General features: G+C 35.3%; 1 protein-coding gene across 5 annotated transcripts in view; it reads right to left on the bottom strand.

The window, feature by feature from the left end:
- Positions 1-19,458, bottom strand: part of RPGRIP1L (RPGRIP1 like) — an 89,901-nt gene that overhangs the window by 69,847 nt on the left and 596 nt on the right. For all 5 annotated transcript variants that reach the window (XR_012509300.1, XM_074370727.1, XM_074370730.1 and 2 more), the window contains exons 2-6: positions 17,271-17,362; positions 15,517-15,661; positions 12,085-12,383; positions 8,833-8,935; positions 7,368-7,511 (exon numbers count right to left, since the gene is read on the bottom strand). Coding sequence is in view for 4 of the 5 variants with exons in the window: in XM_074370727.1 (XP_074226828.1) it covers positions 7,368-7,511; positions 8,833-8,935; positions 12,085-12,383; positions 15,517-15,661; positions 17,271-17,355 (776 nt within the window). In the remaining variant the exon portion in view is untranslated. The remainder of the gene's footprint in view (positions 1-7,367; positions 7,512-8,832; positions 8,936-12,084; positions 12,384-15,516; positions 15,662-17,270; positions 17,363-19,458) is intronic.

The raw sequence follows: 19,458 nt of genomic DNA, 5'->3' as shown, positions 1-19,458 counted from the left end.
GATGATAGTAACAAAAAAGCCCCAATAACCCATCTGCCACATAGGGTCATAGAAATATCAGGTTTTCATTTTGAATTTTCTTTGTAAGGCAAAGGCTAGTAAGTATCTTTCAAAAATTTTCACTGGTCTAATTGGTGGATACTTTCTTAAATATTTTCCTAAAGTCTCTGGAGTTTAAACTTTTCAAAATATTGCCAAGAAAGCTGACTTAGTATTTTATACTAATGAGGCCCAACAAGTGGGCACAAATACAACAGAAGTTGTATTTAGGAAACAGCAATAATAATGCGGTACTTTAAAAAAAAAAGTCAGTTTGCTAGATTGCACCTATTCTGGGTCAATACAACACTTGAAAGTCTTTAAGTGCTGTAAAGTGTCAGTTTTAGGGGCTTTATAGATAATAGCCATTATTATGATTTTTGATGGAACAATGAGAAGAAAAGGATAACTTGCTGTTAAGCTGAAAGTGCTGAGTCAATGATACAAAGTACATTAAAGTTAAAAGCAACAGTGTGAAGAATGTGGTTTGGTCTTCAGGAAGGTGTACAAAGAAAAATGATCTGAAGCTTGCCAATCAATATTTTACATAAATGAAATGGTGAAAGAATGAGGGTGGATGTGAGAGAGGAAAGAGGGAAGGAGATGTCAGAGAAAGCTGACAAGGAGCGTGAGAAGGATGCTGGAGGCAAGAAGGGGCTAGAGTCATTGCTAAGTGGCCCATCCTAGATCTCTCCGCATGTAGAGGAAGGCCTCCAGCTGGTTTTCTTTGAAGGACAGAGACAGGGCGAATTTTACGAGCAATATTTCAAGTGATTGCCACATAAGATTTTCCTGCCCTGTTCCACGCACTATGAAGGGAACATCAAATCTTCAGGATGAAGACATTTGAACAGCAAGAACAATGCATAGTAAAAACAGTCAGATGAACTCTGACAGTCATGCACCAAATCATACATGCTGCATTACACATGGTGAAATGATCTGCAAACAGATATCAAGCATACTAATTAAATACCTTGTAAAAATAAATTTCTTCTATTTTTCAACAAAGATTTTGAAAAAATTATGAACATTAAGTTGGAAAGTATAGTTTCTTTTCTTTCTTTTTCTTTTTTTAAAAGACATATTATTTAGAATCATAATCATATCTTCTTAAAACTATGAGAAGAGCTGTTGGCCCATCTCTAAGATTAAAAACAAACTGAAATAAATTAGATTTTATGTTGAAAAAGTAATCCAGCTCAAAAACCTATGTGCCAAGTTTCTCTCACATAATTTGAAACAGTCAAGTAATAAACTCTGAAAGAGGAATTTCTAATGGAAGCCTTGAAAACACTTGACTCCGGCTTTGCTACTGGGTGCCATAATAAATCCAGAAACTTAAAACCTCAGATACACTGGAGAAGGAAAAACTTTCAGTGCTGCTATGTAATGTATAGTCTAATATGAAAGCTTAAGAAGCCAAAATCTTTTGCTCCAGTGAAAGTTTCTTATACTTCATTTCCCAGGCATAAAACTCTCCCCAGGCCCCCAGTCAGAATTTCATTCTTTGCTGCAGTACAGATTATGAATGCTAAAAAAAGGCTTCTTGATTTTTTTGAGGCAAAATATTATAATGTAGTACTTAACACCATTTAGAAGAGAGGGCTTTAGAATACAAAAACTAGGCTATGAGATTCTGGAAAGTTGTTAGGTAAGATATTTATAAGACAGAACGAAGAGGTCCTTTTCGAGTAACAGTTTTAGGCTGACTAAGTTTAGGGCATAAGGCTGAAACAATCTAAGGATTAAGGAATCCTATACGGTTTTTTTTTTTTTTTTTAATAGTGGCAGACATTCTGCAAGTGTATTGTTGAAAGAAGTGTCAGTCATTCATAGCTCTTACTAGGGATACACAGATAACAATCAAGGTATCACTTCTGAATAGGATTGCAGGAGGTTGCTAGTAAATTAAATGGAATAAGCTTCACTAAAATAGCTTAGAAGTCTATTTGAAAGGTAATGACTTTGCTCAAAACTGTTACTTTAGTTCCTAGATGAAAATAATGCTCTCTGATTTAAGATTGTGTAAAGGAAAAAATTTGTCTCTATGTTTATTTGCCTCTGGATTATATCTTTCTTGTGCTGTTGGCTAAAAATATAAATCAGAACTCAGTATTTTCTTATTGTCAACCTCCCCCAGCTCCAAGGAATGGAGGGGAACAGTTATGCAGAGCTTTCTACATATATATAATTACACTCTTCTGAAAATTGAGGGAGCACTCCCAAGGACAAGTTGGGAACAGGAAGAACCCAAATCCTGGCTCATCTTCTCAAGGGGATCATTTTGAAGGTCAAGTTTAATGGATTCCAACTAGTAATGGGAATCTGAGAATTATATTCAATATATCAAAAAGCCCAATGGGAAATGTAGATTTACTGGCAATTAAGTTACAAAAGTGAACTCAAGGTTTATATTATTTTTATTTTTTGACAGAATTATACCAAATCAGTGCAGTAACACAGGCTACTTCTCAATTATCAGAAGCAATGATTGGCATCATACAGGTCTTGGATGAAAAAAAGAAGTACAAACTGACTGAATTAATACAAACTGCTTATTTAGTAGACAAATCTTTCAGAATCACAGGTCCCTGGAGATAAAAGCTGCTGTTTGTTTAAAGGGTAGGGAACCATTTAGTCATTTCAATCTCTTCATTTCACAGTTGAGGTAGCTAACTGAGGCTTAGAGAAGAAAAGAATTTGGCTAGAGTCCTTATGGGAGGGAGCCAGGCCTAACAGAGAAATTCTTCCCACTCCTTTGAGTTGCTTCCTTCCTCCGAGATGTTCCTAAGTTTTAGCTTTCTCTCCACTCTCACATACACAGTAATACTCTAGTTTCTATTAAATGTGATAATTTCTGTGGTTTAAATAAAGTGCTTGGAAAATATGCCAGGCAACTATCACACACACAAAAATCTTAGATAACATTAATAATAAAAAAAATAGGATAAAAGAAATAGTATTTGAATGTGATATTTTTCATTAGGCAAATTCGAAGGTATTCAAAACAACAGTAAGAACTTGAATATATTTTTTTTAAATGACAGATCACTTCCGTGTGTAATAATAATGTTTGCATGGTTATCCCTGGCCCCAGTTATCCTTCTATCCGAGAACCAGATGTGCCCTCTAAATTAGGGGGCTGGGCAATCAGACAAATCCAAACTGAGGGGCATTCAGCAAACAACTATCAATGGGCTGAAAAAGACGGGGGAACCACTCTAGAATAAGGGAAACCTAAAAGACACAATAATTAAATACAATACATGACACATGATTGCATATGAGACCAAAACAAAGCAAAACAAAATAAAAATAGCTGTTTAAAAAAAAGCTATAAAGGCCATTATTGGGACAATTGGGAAATTTGAATATGGTCTGTGTAGTTAGATGATCCTACTGTTTCATTCCTTGTTAAATGTCCTGAATGTGTGATAGTTGTACTGTGGTTATGTAGGAGGATGTCCTTGTTCCTAGAAGATGCTTTGAAGTGTAGAGAAGCAGATGTGATAAATGCGCCTAACTCTGAGAGAGAGAAAGAGAGAGAGACTGAGAGAAAGAGGAGGAAGTGTGAGGGAGGGAGATGGGCTTGTGCCTGAGCTGGCAGAATGCAGAGCAGGCTGTGTCATTCACAGACATGCCAAGGGGTGAAAGGTATGTGAGTCTTCATGCTACTGTTCTTACAACTTTGCTGTAGGTTTGCCATTTTTCAAAATGAAAAGTTGGGGAGGAACTCAGAGCGCCAGGAAGTAATCCACGTCTGTGCACAGCTGGAAAGATGGAGCCCCTAAAGCCAAGCTGCTTCTTATGCTGTGTGGCTGCAAAAGGCCTCTGTGTCTTAAGATTTGACAGTGTGCTGTCAACCAAAGGGAATAGGGCAAGTCAGTGCCTGAAATATTTATGGGTTAAATTTCCTCCATTGGGACATTATGGCACTTACATGATTTTTAATTAAGAAGGTAAACATCCTAACATTTACTTTAAAAAAAAATAACCACTTAGCACAAACTAGTTACACATTTGGTAAGAGTATAAATATTTTTGGAGTTGAAAAAGTCAATAAAAGGTAAAATCATCCTGATTTTAATGTTCATGTACATGTGTTCACTGGTTACTGCTTTGCATTTAATTTAAGACGGCCTTTTTAATAAGCAGAAAATGTGCATTTTTATATTGTTTAAATTTTAATATGGATTTTTGTTCAAAACAGCACAGACATTCAGGCTACTTGTAAATGATACAAGATTTTTTGCTAATGAGGCATTATGTAGAACATATGCAAAAATCACAACTCAGTCTTCCAAAATAGACCACAATAACAGGAAAAAACATGATTTTAATAAAAAAGAGCAGCACTAGGCTTTTACTTCAAAGCAATTAAGGGCTTTGGATAACCAAAAGTTTATGTCAAGCCGATGCCAAACCAAACTGGTCTATTAAACACATGCTACGAAGAGTTTCTGTAATATTCTGTGAAAAGGCTCTTTGCCATAAATATCCAGCACCGCACTCTGAAGACTACAACTACGTTAGGTTCATGTTTGAGAACAAGGAGTCCAACATTCAGATCAGACTTCTAGAGTTTCAAATCTGAAATAATGTATCCGTGAAAGAGAAGTTTAAATATGTTTTCCATTTTGTGATTTTTCTCTACAGTAAATTATATCAAGTTTTATACTCTCCCCAACATTTTTCAACAGTTTTCCATTAGTCTCAAAAAAATTGCTGTTACACATAAAATTTTGAGCTATGTGTAAACATATAAGAAAAAAAGACTTGAAGGCCCTAATTTGAAGTCATTCCTTCAGTTTTCAACAACTGCATTTCACGAAACAATATGTTATTCACCACTGGTACTGTCCTTCTAAGCAAATAACCTGTAGTTTTCAACTTTATAAAATCTGTGAGGTAGGGTACAAATTGGTTTATTTCTTTGGTCTCTGCAACAAAACTTTCTTTACCTGTAATACTCATTTTGTCTCTACTTCTAATTTTTGATGTGACAAAAAATAGACTACTATGGAGTGAATAATATAGTCCCCTCAGGAAGGCCTCAGTTTAATTTTTTTCTTTTTTTGTGTGGGGGAGGGGGAGATAATTAGGTTTATTTATTTATTTGTTTATTTTTAATGGAGGTACTGGGGATTGAACCCAGGACCTCCTGCATTCTAAGCATGCACTCTACCACTTGAACTATACACTCCCTTTGGCCTCAGTTTAATTTTTAAGGTAAACCCTTCTATGTGTATATATGTTGATGTCTCTTGCTGACAATATTTACAGTTTAAAATATGTGGGCCCTTCTATCACTCTATTTCTTCTGCTGTTCGAGTCCTAGGATTGAAGGCCTTTTGGATCTCCCTTTTAACTAACACTGAAAACTCTAGTTCTCAGATGATCATACCCCTTTGAAAGAAGGAATGGCCAACCCAAGGTCCATCTTACTCTTTGGGAATTTAAGAAATAAACAGAGAAAGTAGTCTGATAACTGTACTCAGCTGTTGAGGAATGGGCTCCAAGCTTGGACTTGGCTTAAGTACAGAATTTTTATCTTCAGATAATATTTTAAATACGGGCTATTGGCAATTTACTAATAAGATCACCATATTCAGTGTAGGGTCTGGTCCTTCAGTACTGTTCCTCACAAGAAACCATTTCTGAGTTTTTCCAAGAAGGCTAACTTTAAATCAGTTCTTCTTAGGGGAATATGGATAATTTCTAGGTATTTAAAACCCTGGTTCAAAACCAGCATTCAAATTATATCCCCTAATACAAGTATAATTCTCAAAATTCATTTTTTTGTCTTGCACTTAGAAGGGTATATAAATGTCACTAAATATATAGAATTTCATTACATAATTTAATTTTACACATAACTTTTTTAGGAACAGAAATTATTAGAGATAATATTAACCTTTTAAATCTCTGAAATATAAAGCTTTATATATATTTTTAGCCCTTTTTTTTTTTTTAAAACAAGTCTTCTATTATGCATCTTTTCTTAGCTTTTTAAAGTACTACCATGTAAGGTTAGCTTGTTGAAGGTGAATTAAACTCTTGATTCAGAAGTGAAAAAGTGGAAGATCATACTTGGTTTTTCTAAATGGGAATCTAGCCACATGAGCCTGATATCCTTTGGAAAGGGAAAAAACAAATTAAGGATCTAGGTCTGGTTTTAAGAAATAGTAAGAGAGAAATAAAAGACACGTAAAAGAACAGTCAAATGCAACGTGCAGACCTCATTTGGATTCCAATTCAAACAAACAATAGAAATATATCTTCAGAGAAGTCTGACTATAAACAAGTTATTAGCTGATATTAAGGAATTGCTGTTAATTTCATGAGGCGTGATAAAGGCATGGTGGTTATGTTAAAAAATTCCTTATCAGACATATATATATATATATAATATATATAAAAATAAATATAGATACTGAAGCATTTACAGGTGTGATGACATGATATGTGGCAGGGGCTAATTAATTTAAGAAAAGGAAGGTGAAGGGATTGATGAAACAAGATTGGTTAACATGTTGGTAATTGTTAAAGCTGAGTGATGGGTACATGGGATTTCAATACACTACTCTCTCTACTTTTGGGTATGCTTGGCCCAAACAAAGAAACAAAAAGAAAAGAAAAGGGCTGCAAAGGAAGAAAATAATTCAAGAAAGAATATGGTAGAAAGATAGTCTTGTTGGAAGTACAAGGTGGAAGTACAAAATGAGAGAAGAGGTATCAGGAACCAAAAAACAACAAGGAAGGATGGGAAAGAAAATACTGTATGTTATCTCACATCAAAAATGAAGAGGCAGCAAGGAGACTGCGGAAGGGCCCCACTGTCTCCCTAACGATCAGCAGAATTCAATGCAAACTTTGAATATTAGGAGAGCTGATATCTTTACAGGATGTAAAAAAAAAACATGTACTGTATTATGGAATTTATTACCTTTTAAGGTTGAAAAAAAATTTACTATCTTATTAAGGTTTAGTAAGGCTGGACTTCTTCACAAGGTATGCCAACAACTAAGTCTTTGTCACACACATTTTTCTTGGTAGGTGCAATCAAATGGTATCAGAACTTCCTACAGGCTTGGCAAATGGAGCAAATGAGCAGAGGAAACAAGATGAGGCAGAGTGGGTTAGGGAAAAATGTCCTTACACTTGAGTTGCTGATAGTAGTTAGCAGGTCCTGAGCAGGCTTATACGAAGAATGTTAAGGAAAAACATGATTTTTAAGTAGACTAGACTTATCCTTCTATGGCACATGATAAAGTATTTTAAACTAATTTTGACCTTATCAAAGTGATATTTCTGTTTTAACATACCTTTGATCTGTAGCCTGCTGTTCTCGAAGCTGAAGAAGAGATAACTCAATTTCATTTTCTTTCCTCCTCAACTGAGTTTTCAGGATCTCAGCCAAGTGCTCTAACTCTTCTATCTGGCCTCTCTGTGACTGAATAACATTTTCTCTGAAATAAAGAATCTTTACAAGAATTTGTAGTTTGAGGAAAAATCTGCAGTATGTAAGATCAGTACAAAGAAAGTGTTTCATAATAAAAAGCAAGCATAAGTTAAAAATTTTAGCTTAAGTGCCTCTGGACATGGTGAAATAGTAGCAGATTAAATGTGATGATCTGGAAGTATATACAGAAGAATTCTACGTGTTGCTCTGTATAAGATAATGTCCTAGGTAACGGACTGGACTTCAGTTCAATTCAATTCAGTATTTATTGGCCACCTGCAATGTGCTCTATGATCTGGTCATCTTCAGATAATTCATATGCCTTTGTTCTTTCAGTATGACCACACAAATGAACTAAATGAACAGAACCAGTTATACCACGCAAATGAACACTTCACAGAGAGATGGCAAGAAATTTGCAAAACACAACTAGCTTAGTGGTCTCTGGCTTCTATTTCATTTCTACCATGCCTGGCAGCATCCCAGTGTAATGAGCCTCAAAAAACTGGTCTGAAATCTGGCTTTTCAGCTAACTAACCAGTAACATAATTAGGTCTAGCCTTTTAATTTTATTCTCTTACAGGTTAATCATGATTATATCTGGTATTTAAAATATTCAAAAGAAAAAAAATTCAAGCCTATTTTATTCCCAAGCAGCTATTCAAAGTAGGATACTCTTTGTCTCATGTTTTCTTTCCTCGCTCAGAATTGTGACTTTTTGATGATCCAGGCAAAGGCCTGTAGATAAGGTAGAACCTTATCTTCATTTGTGTGACTTACGGACACTGAAATCATCATAAGGCTTTGATTAACTGGAAAAGTAAGCTCAATGTGGCAGAAGTAACTTTTCTGAAACCACAATATGATGAAGAATGCAGTACCGTAGAATCATAGTGAAACAAAATCTGAAATCCATATGTATTTGATAGCTCCAAACTTTTAAGCCACTCCCAATTTTTTTAAACACAAAAAGGCCAATTAATTCGTGATCTAAAAAAAAAAAATTACCTGCAATTCTTCTGAGAATGAAAATGTTGCCTCTAAAGCTTATATACTATGCTAATGACTGGGCTTTATGCCATTCCTTTGGGGGTAAAATTATAATAAAGACAACTATTCTCTAAAGGCGTCCATTGATGCAGTAGGTTACGTTGTTCATTTTCCTCATTTTACTGGAAACATGTTATGTAATATCTGTTCTTACCCCACAGATCTAGCTGTACTTCAATGGGGCAAATTATCTGTACATAAACCAATTTCGTTTAAAACAAAGGGAAGGGAGGGATCAATAGGCAATGTTCTATAAAGACCACAAAAAGAATACGTACAAATTTCGTATTTCACCTCTGGCTTCTTCAAGTAAACTGTTGCCATATTTTGTAGGCATGGGTTGCAGAGTTTCTGCTACATCTTTTTCTTGGAATTTAATACCTGAAGATAATAAGATTACAGAAGTGAAGTTAGAAAGGAAAGACCCTTGATTTGCTATCATAAGGACATGTGTAACATAATAAAGTCTCTTAAGTACTGTGAGATATGTGCTCTATTTAGTACAGAGAATCAGACATATGTTGCCAAAGGAACTGTTAGATCTCAGGCACCAGCTGGCGTTAAATAAAACATAGCAGCAAGTATTGGCCACTTAACAAATTCTACTGTAGAAACCAAATTACCCAGAAATAGGTTCACTTACCTCAGATTTAGGACTCCTGAAGTAAATTCTGAAAGAACTAAAGTTTTAACGTTAGGTCTTTATAATATAAACTGAGGTGTGAAAGAAAAAGTTTTCAAAAACTTAATCTTTTTTTTATTATTTATGATAAAGGTTTTTTTTTGATTTTTAAATTACTCACTCACACCCCTTGAACGTACATTTTGAACCTTATCTTCATTTGTGTGATTCATAGATACTGCGAGTGTTAAGTCAAAATGTCTCCTGTACTTTGATTTATTCTAACTCAATAAGGAAATCCATATTTAAACAAAGGTAATTTGAGAAAGGATCATCAATAGGATTCCTTTAAATAAAACATTTTGCTGTTGCACTTAAAATGTAATTTTTCCTATAAAAATAGTTACATGCAATTTTACAAGCCTGGTCCCATTGTTAAAAATGAGACATACTTTTATTTATAGGAGTTACTTTACACTTAGAAGATAACGGAATTACTAGCTTGAGGTAAATAAAATATGACACATAATTTAGATTTTTTTAAATGTAGAATATAAAGGTCAGAAAAAAATTCATTCTCTTAAGAAAAGTTTACTTTTTAAAAATGAAAACTGTAATTAGGAATGATGGAACTGTTATTTGCTATTTCCAAAACTTTCAATGTTTATTGCTAGAATCCAGTCTAAAGAACAGAACAGCCTTTGCCTAAAACATTACAGTAGCTTACTGTGTTAAAATCCGCCAATTATATTATTTTGGCAGTAATAGTCATTCTTAAGCTTTTCTACATAAATCATGGAAACACTGAACATCACTACTGGAATTAAAAAAAAAACACTATACTCAAAAAATTGCTTAGAATTTATAGTATCATGGTGATTTTCCAATAGTTACACTTTAAAATGTATACACTTTGTACAAATCTTTCTATTGGTTCTTCACAATAAGAATTGTTTCTACATTACATTGATCACATCTTAAGCGAGTATTTCCTGTTTATCCTATTTATCCCAAGAAGCACAAACAGGAAAGGACATTTGCACAGCAGCTTTAGGGGTAAGGCTGCTTGTGGCCCAAGAGGGTCTGGGTTCTCATCCAGCCCCTAGTTCTGACAAGTCTGGCCTAATTCCCAGCCCCAAAGGTGATTTTGAAGAGTCTATTAAGGCTACTAAGATATCAACCTTGATAATGATGCCTCAAGTTTACCCAGAAAGACAGTACTTAGGAAAGTGTTCATCACTATTTAGTGCTTTGTGCAACTTGTATGTCCTGGACTCCGTACCAAACAGTGAAAAAGGTCCGAATTACTAAGAGTGTAAACACGAGGAGAAATTTAATCTACACAGTCACATTTTAAGAACTCTCTTGTTCTGTGGCTCTTCTATAGGCAGGAACTTCCATCAAACTCTCCTGTTTAAACAGCAACCCACAGCCCTAGTTAGCTGGCCATGCTCATCTCATATTTGGGCATCGCTTTTATTTAGCATAAAAGACCCTGCAGACCGCAGAGGTCATCTTGATCAACAACAGTCAAAGATGATAAAACTAAAGTTCAGAGACAATAAACGACTTTTAAAAGGTAAAATATATTTTTGTACGTTACTGTGGACCTACCATCTCCTGCCCTTTTTTCTAATCTGGTGTTATCACTCCATTTTACAGACAAGGAAGATGAGGCTCTGGGAAGTCAAGTGCTCCCTTCCATGTAGAAAGTTAATTAGTGGCAGAATGTATTTTCTGATTTATAATTCACTATGATTACTTTGGTTATATTCAAAGTCCATTGCCAATCTCACATAGCTGGGAGTTGCCAAGCCCTTTCATCCTGCAGCTGCCTCCTGCCTGCGTGGAGGCCTTATTGACTTCAAAGGGACTCTGTCTAGGGAACAGATAGTGTTAACATTTTGGCTTGGAAAAAAAAAATAGAACAAATTTTTCTTTCTGTTCAGATGGTGTTTTTTGTTCTCTCAATGAACTGAAAGTTTTACATGATTTTTTTATTTCCTTAAAAATGTTTGGTTTTTATGTGAAGCATATTCCAAACGAAGATGAATTAGAGCTAAAATCTTATTTCCTTCCCTCGTAGTGGAAATGAAAAAAACTTACTTAAAAATATTTATTGACTTTTGCTTCATTATAAATAAAGTTTGTGTGTGGATGGAGAGGATCAGGAATTTTTATTAGAAATATTTAGGTTCTGTCTATAGTATTGAGTCTTCTCTATGCAACTGAATTGCTTTGTAAGATGGGTAGATTTTAGGTGATTCATTTTCAAGATGAGGAAAGGGACCTACGATCATTTTTTGGAGATGGAAGAGAACTTTATGGTCACTTGCTTAAATCCTTTTATTTTTACATGTAAAGAAAACTCAAGTTCAGAATGATTAGGCTTGTCCAAGGTCACCAGATAGTAAGTAGAGGAGCAAGAACCCAACTTTTTAAAACCTTAATTGTGTGCACATTCCACTGTCAAGCTGCCTCCACACAATGAGAAAGATTTAAATAATTCTGTAAAATTTATAGAAGGCGTTTGGATGAAGAACTTAAGTGTGATCATTCAGAACAATACTGTGATCATGTAACTAGCTAGTGGTTTCTCCATTTGCCTAAGTCAATATGATTTACGCCCATAATATAAAAAAAAAACTTCAACTCAATTCATATTTTAGGTAGCTTCATACATGCCTCTTCTATGAATTAGGATGAATTGTTATGTTCAATGTTTTAACTAGACAAACTTGAGCATGATCCAGTGACTCTTAACATGATTTTATCAAAGTCAAAAAAACCAATTTTTCTGTCCCTTTCTAAAGACACTTACAAACATGAATAATACAGCAACAAATCTGTGTGTGCAAAACAACCTGTGAAAACTTAAATTTAGGACTTAATGTAAGCTTTGCTTTACCTTTCCTGGGGCATTCCTGTAAGCCTGCATTTTCATTCGCTTTTCTACGCCCAGTGTTAACACGAGATTGCACATAACTGTATGGAGTTTGCCTGTAACCCTGGATCTGAAGTTGCTGTTTGGCTGAAATTAATCTGTTTTTGAGGGCTTCATTTTGTCTTTCAAGCTCATGAACTTTCTCTTGCAGCTGCTCAATCATTTCTTCCATTTCCACATCTCTTCCCAGCCGCTTGGGGCCGCCACCAACCCGCTCATATCTTTTCTTGTCATTAACTAGCCGTATTAACTTGGTGGCCATTCTAGGGAAATAATAAAAAGATGAAAAGGAATGTGAGAAGTCAGCATAAAATGCATTCTGTTGAAAGGAACATAATCACTGTGAAGACTTCAGTGCTGAACCTGAATAATAAATTTCAGGTTTTGATGTAACTATTACTGCCTGTGAAGAATCCTTTGATGATAATTGAAACCACTGGGCAACAATCTGCTTTATAGCACTGACAAATAACAGTTTCCTAAGGCTTATCATTTAAGGTTAGTAAAGAGAGGACACATATTTACTCCATATGTTTCTCAAATGCAATTTTTAACGCATGACCTTATGTAGGAATGCTGTATGCACTTAAATGTAGCTACAGATTGTGGATGTGGTGGGTTATATTTGCAAGCCACAGTAAGTTAAAACTTTTCAAAAGTGTTTTAAGGCTATGCAGCATTTAGGTGATACACTGTTTTCAGTTTCTCCAGGATTAAGATATATTACAAATACAAAAATATTAAGAGTGCATAGATAGATACGCACATATTAAAAGCCCAATGAAAAATTCAAAAGAAACCAAAATGCACCATTAAATGTTGCTTAGAGCTCGAGAAACATGCGAGTTTAATGGTAGAAAATAATTAGATACAAAAAGTATTATTTCAACGTTACTTTTAAATTTAGACGTACATTGTGCTTTTGACATCTCAGAGGTTTATACCTTTGATTCTTTTAAGTTTTGATAAAAACTGGTTAGACAGAACAAAAGACAGAAAGGGCACATGGGGGTGATGTAATATACACGTACGGAAAACATGCTTGACAGTGAATGGAAAAATCTTGGCAGTACAAGAAAGAAAAGGTGGCTTTGATGAGAGACACAAGTTCAAGACTTTACAAAATTGGTCGCACATCTTCAATAGCTGATTCTAGTTTACAGTGAATCTATTTTTATAAAGACCCAGACAGGAGATTGAAAATAAAAACACACTTCATTTTTCTTTAAACGGGGTTTGCTTTATTTTAGCATGGTTATGGACAGAAGCTTTTACTTAAGAGAACAAAAGTGAAATAAAAAAAAATCCTTAATAGCTTTGGGATGTCATAGAACAACCTTTTCTTGCCCTAAGCAGAGTCCTCTGTAAAAGCGGTAGTCATACACGTCTATCTACACTTCTGGCTGTTCGGCCTCCAGCATGTGGCATCAGGGAGAGCTATGCATAACATAATCAGTTAAGATTGTTTTCTCTTTCCCTTGAGGCACATGCATTAAACATGCTTTATAAGGGATATAGGATAATAAAAACCAAGATCCAAGAGTACCACAAACACTCTAGTAAAATAATCAGTGGATTAGTTCCTCTTCCACCTAATCCAGACAATGATATATCATTGGGATATCTGGGCAGGTATCATAGCCCAACAGAGCCACACACTTACCTAGACCTTTAATGAGTTTAGGACCCTGAGCCCCTCCAAATGGCTTATCCAGAGAAATACGGTAGCCAACTAAATAAGATGTCAAGCTAAATATCTGACTCTTCTGTTACAGAAAAGACTTTCACAGAGATTACATTCAGAAGAAAGACACAGATTTAGAGCAGTCAACATCTAGAGAAAAATAAACAACCCCAATTTTTAAGGAAAGAAGAAGCACATCAATAGAGAGGCTTAAAATTCCTTCAAAGATATTCAAGTAAACTTTGTCAGGAAATATAAGATTGCATCTGTTTGTCCAGCAATAATTTTCATTTGATTATTTTATGATATTAATGAAATAAGTGATTGGGTAAAGTTTGAGTACTTAATTAGAAAGGTGTTTTATGAAATCTACATTTGTACTAAAGTAAGTGATTCTAATTATATCCTAAGGATAAATTTAAAGGCAATCCTTCCCATGTATCTAGGTAGTGTCAGTGGTGTGAAATTGAGAAGGAATTTAGAGCTTTGGGTCATAGTGGTCATTGGATCACTACTCTCAGGGCTGAGCTGAATAAAATCCCAGGAGGTTAAACAGCTTGAACATACCATAGGCTAGTGGCAGAGAGATAAAAGATCACATGCACACAACTTGACTCCTAGCCTAGTCCTTTTTCCATTAAACTACGTAGCTCATTATGATTTTCTGTTTTTTGGCTAGGACGAATTACTAATGAGGTCAAGGTTGTGAATTCAACCCTTTTACTCACCAATTAGGTTTACAACAAAAAGAATTGTTTAGTGGTCACAGACTAAATGTCTCATTCTGACAGGGTGATGGGCATGTTACTGGTCAGAAAAGGAACTGGGCAAGTTGAGTCACATGTCTTGAAAAAAGCCAGCATCATGACTCAAAATCCAACTCAAAGGAGAAGCCCTACACAAAGCAGGTCAGTGGGTCCTTGAAACAAAGTCCAGAGTAGAAACTGACTAGAATCACTCCTTTAGAGGCTAAGTTCTAAGCAGAGAAAAACCCCTATCTTCTTTCTTCAGTGGCTACCTCACCTTTTCATTGAACCTAGAACAGGAATATAAGTCCCGACCTGTTCATGCTTATAAATGAGAATGAACTTTCAGTGCCACACATTCAGTAGATAGTCATAGTGTTTCTGAACAAGAAAGAATTAAAAATATCTATTCCTAATAAATAATCCCTGCAGAATTTTTTTGCATACAAAAGTGACACTATTAGTTCAGGAGCAGTAGACTCATCAAAATAAATACAGATTCTAGACTAATCCAAGGAAAGTTAAATATGTTCCAGATAGTGAAATGATGTTTTCATTAGGAAACCCCAAATCTTAAAGGAATATGCATTCTAACAAGTTAGAATAGCTAATTAGTTTTTAAAAGTTTCATTTCAAAATCAAGACTTGTAAAAAACAGATGTTTTGGCCATTTGCTTATTAAACTATAAATATTAAAGCAAAAGTTATTTAGAGATATGATACACTCATGGCACAACTATTAGCGCTTTCTCCAAATAGCAACTTCAGACATAATAAACACTCATAATCTTTTTGGTTTATGATTCTAGTTTGTAAGATTTTCCATTTTTAAAAATTGTATTTATTTACAACCTGCCTTGCTCCAAAAAAGATTCAAGGTGGGGTTTCCAATTAAGTTTATAGAAAAGCATATCCTCCAAACTTTACAGAGTCAGGAAAAAAAAGCTAAAAGCTTTTTATCATAACCTTTTAATTTTATCCTCTTGCTTGCGGGCATGTTGTTTAAGTAAAATGTTCTCATCATGCAAACGTAAAAATCTGTCTTCCAGTTCCTCACGACTGATACGTGACACTGCTTGGCGAGACTTCATTGTCGGTGTTGTTGAAGTTTCTGCAAAAATGCCAAGGTAATTAATAGTAGGATTACTTAAAATAGTCCCTAAAAATGATAACTGTTGATATTAACATAATCTTTGATGTACTCATCTCATATATTTTTCCTTTGTGACCTACAATTAAGACTGCTTTAGAAAATGTTATAGCATTGCTCATTTCACCAATTGGAGGTAAGAATAAAAATCCTTACTATTAATACTTTTATGCAATATTAAGGATTTGAGCAACAATAGTATCCAATCAAAAATGTATTCAAATAACCATCTTTAAGAATGTAAGATGGAACTCTGATTCCAAGAGTACTTTTCAGTTTATATGCTGAATGTTGAAAATACTAAAACTAAAAGTCAGGGTTTCTAGAAGTACTTTTTTTCCTCAGAAGGTAAGAGTTGTAACAATAACAGTATGATGAATATATTTTCCTGAGCTATGGGTGCTGGGTTATAGAAAATAAACTATAAAATCTGCAAGACCAAATAAACAAACAAAAACCTTCATAAATCATTCATAAGCTATTATATGTTTTTAAAGAACTTTTACACCTTTTAGCATGTATGTGATATTTTTTTACATATGCCTAAATTTAGTTTTTTCCTGTGAAGCTGGTCAATTTTCAACAATCCTCCAAAAGAAACAAAGACTCAATGGTCAAAGATTAAAGCCCTATGAGGGGGTTACAGAGGGTAAGAACTGAACTTAGGGTATCAAAGCCCAATAAATAGCTCTACACACTTAAAATTTATTTGTACTTGAATCCCTGATACTCCACCAAAGATCTGAAGCAAAGCTTATACATTCTTTTTTACTTTCAACAGTAAAAGCTCTGTAGTTAAATTTGTCTTTTTCAATGACCAACACTTTGACCACCCTTCTGTGGTAGTCAGGGCGGCTGCTCACCGTGTTTTAACAAGGGTCGGAAGAAGTCTTAGTGGAATGTATTTTACATCACACCCTTCTCAATGACAAATGCTATGGCATGACAGCATGGCTGACATGCTGGACACACAAAGAAAAACACAGCTCTACACTCTAAATTATTCCTTAAAGCTATACTTCTCTTTCTTAATTTGAAAGTGCTTTTCAGCTCTGCAGCAACGACCAAGTGATAAAAGGACAAAGAAAACCTTTAATGTGTATTAATTTGATAAAACAAAGTCAATATCACTTGGATAAACAAACCATTTTGAGATACTCTACTTGAAAGGCAAAAAATTTTTAAATATGGCATTTCCTCCCATATAAAATTTAAGCATAAAGAAACATTTTAATGGTGAATGTGATTTAAACCAGGCAATTCGGTTTGGAGGCTTGGATACTCTCTGTGTAGTTTCTACTGATGTGCGGAATTTTAAAAAGATGATTTATAACAATTCTTTATCAGAACAGAGGGGGATTTTACATTTTCTATGAGCTGTTGATAATTGATGTGTGCAGTAAAATACCATATGTTGGTCTAAATTCTCCATCTTCTTGTTTAGTCCAATCAAGAGCTATATAGTTACTTAAATGGCTTTGTTTGTATGAATATCAGAAATACTTTAAATTAAAAGTAAAGAAGTTACTGATCAAAGTTCATAACTGTAATAAATAACAGCTGGCCGTACCTTGTAACCCTCCCACTCCAAAGAGATTCAGACCTATATCTTTCACAGGCAGGTCTCCTGCAGTCTCATCAGCTGGACCAGACATTGCCTATCTGCAGAGAAAAGAAAATTCAAATAAAATCTTTCCAGGTTGTAACATTAACTATGCAATGGAATGAACCAAATAAAATGAGTAAGTCACTAGAACGTTAATGGACATCTTATTGCCCACATGTGCTGCTCAAAGAAGATGAAAGCGTCTATTTTAAAAGTAATACTACATTCAATCATGGAGCCAGTGTTCCTTTCAACAGTATATTTCCTATAGTTTGCTTAGGAAATGAGGTAAGATTAGCATTCTTCCTTCTCTCTTCTTCTAATACTCTATCTGAAACAAAAACCAACTCCCTCAGATTTAAGAAATACCTCCTCTCCATCCTCCATCCCCTTCTTTGCTCCCCAAAGAAAGCAGGTATCTTGGAAAAAGCTCACGTCAGGAACTTGATTCAAATGTTTGTTCTACTACTTACTGGCTGGTCAAGTCACCTTGAAGGAGTTTCAGTTCCTTCACTTTAAAAATGGAGAAAACAATACTTATCTCAGTTATTTTAAACATAATAGAGATTAAAAGCATTTAGCACATTTGCCTGGGATGTCAATATTACGTGAATATTAATTTTCAGCTTGATGCACAAAGAAATGGGTGGTTCCAGGTTCTGTGAAAGAAGTTTCATAAATTCAACAGCTGGGTTTGTTTTTGTTGTGTCCTGTCTTTGTTGCCATGAGGCCCAGGTCCCAGGGCTTCCTACCTCCACAGACAGGCTCTCCAGCTAATTCTGGCATTTTTAGTTTCTGTTCTTTACAGAAATGCACCACAGTAAATTAGTTTTACATGTGGATGTGAGCGGCCCATGCAAAGCCTACTATTGCAAAAAAAAAATTATATTCTCATTTCAATCTACCCAGAAAGTCAAATGCAAATTACCAATGAAGATGCCCTGCAGCAGAGGTTCGCAATCTCTAGCATGTTGGTCCTAGAATGTAAAGTCTGAGAGTAGCAAGCTGCTTTGTCTTGTCCACCTCTGCAGTCTCAGAGGCTGGCACAGAGCTGGGTACATAGCCGGCATTCACTAAACAGTTGTTGAGTGAATGACTGGAGTCCTTGGGGCTTCAGGGTCCATGGATCCAGAGATGGCTTTCAGAATCTTGTATGCATATGTATATATGCATTCTCTTTTAGGGAGAGGGTTAATAACTTTTATTATAAGTCATCAAAGGTTGCAAACTGTTGCATTTCACTGTGACATGAACAGCTAACAGACATACGACTGGGAGATCATCTACTCCTTTTGGAAACATTGCTACAGGAAAGGTCAACTTAGGAAAATTAGCAAGAAGTTTAAACACAGAACACTTGTGAAAATGACATCTTTTCCATGAGTTATGGTAGCTTTTATAATAACAACAACAATGATGATGATGGTGTTAACATTTATTGAATGCTTACTAAACTGTGCCAGGGGACTCTTCTAAGTGCTCTACTTATATGGATTAATTAAATATCTCACAATATCCTCGTGAGGTTGTTACTCAAATGGTTCCTGCTTTATGAATGAAGAAACTGAGATGCAGCTTAGGTAACTTGGCCAAGGTCACACATCTAAGTAGTTGTCTGGTCCTATTTTTAATTGTCACAGCTGGGAAGCAGGGGGGCAGGGTTACTGGCATCTAGAGGCCAGAGATGATGCTCAACATCCTACAGGGCACAGGAACCACAACAAAGAATTATCTGGCCCCAAATGTTAACAGTGCCCGGGCTGAGAAACCCTGCGTAGTGCTGCAGTGCCTCCCCAGGAACTGTCTGTGCGATCCCTCCTTGCTCACTATGAGCCGCACACACTGTTCTCCTTTAGGTTCTTCAAATCCACGGTACCCTTGTCTTGTTCAAGGCCTTTGCATTAGCTGCCACCTCATTCTTTGGGACTCCGCTCAACTGTCACTTCCAGAGAGGCCTTCCCTGATCGTCCTATGTTAGCATATTCTTCCTCCCAACTTCAGCACTGTTTATTTCTTTTATAGCTATCATCTCGATCTGAAATTATCTTATTTACTAGTTCATTACTGCTTCACCTTTACTAGTAAACTATAAGCATCTCGAGAGCGTTATCAGTCCTGTTCATAGCTGGTCGGCAACAGTGTTTGGTACGGG

The sequence above is a fragment of the Camelus bactrianus genome, chromosome 9, assembly GCF_048773025.1.
Source record: "Camelus bactrianus isolate YW-2024 breed Bactrian camel chromosome 9, ASM4877302v1, whole genome shotgun sequence".
Classification (NCBI taxonomy): Eukaryota; Metazoa; Chordata; class Mammalia; order Artiodactyla; family Camelidae; genus Camelus; species Camelus bactrianus.
This window is presented reverse-complemented; position numbering and strand designations above follow the sequence as displayed.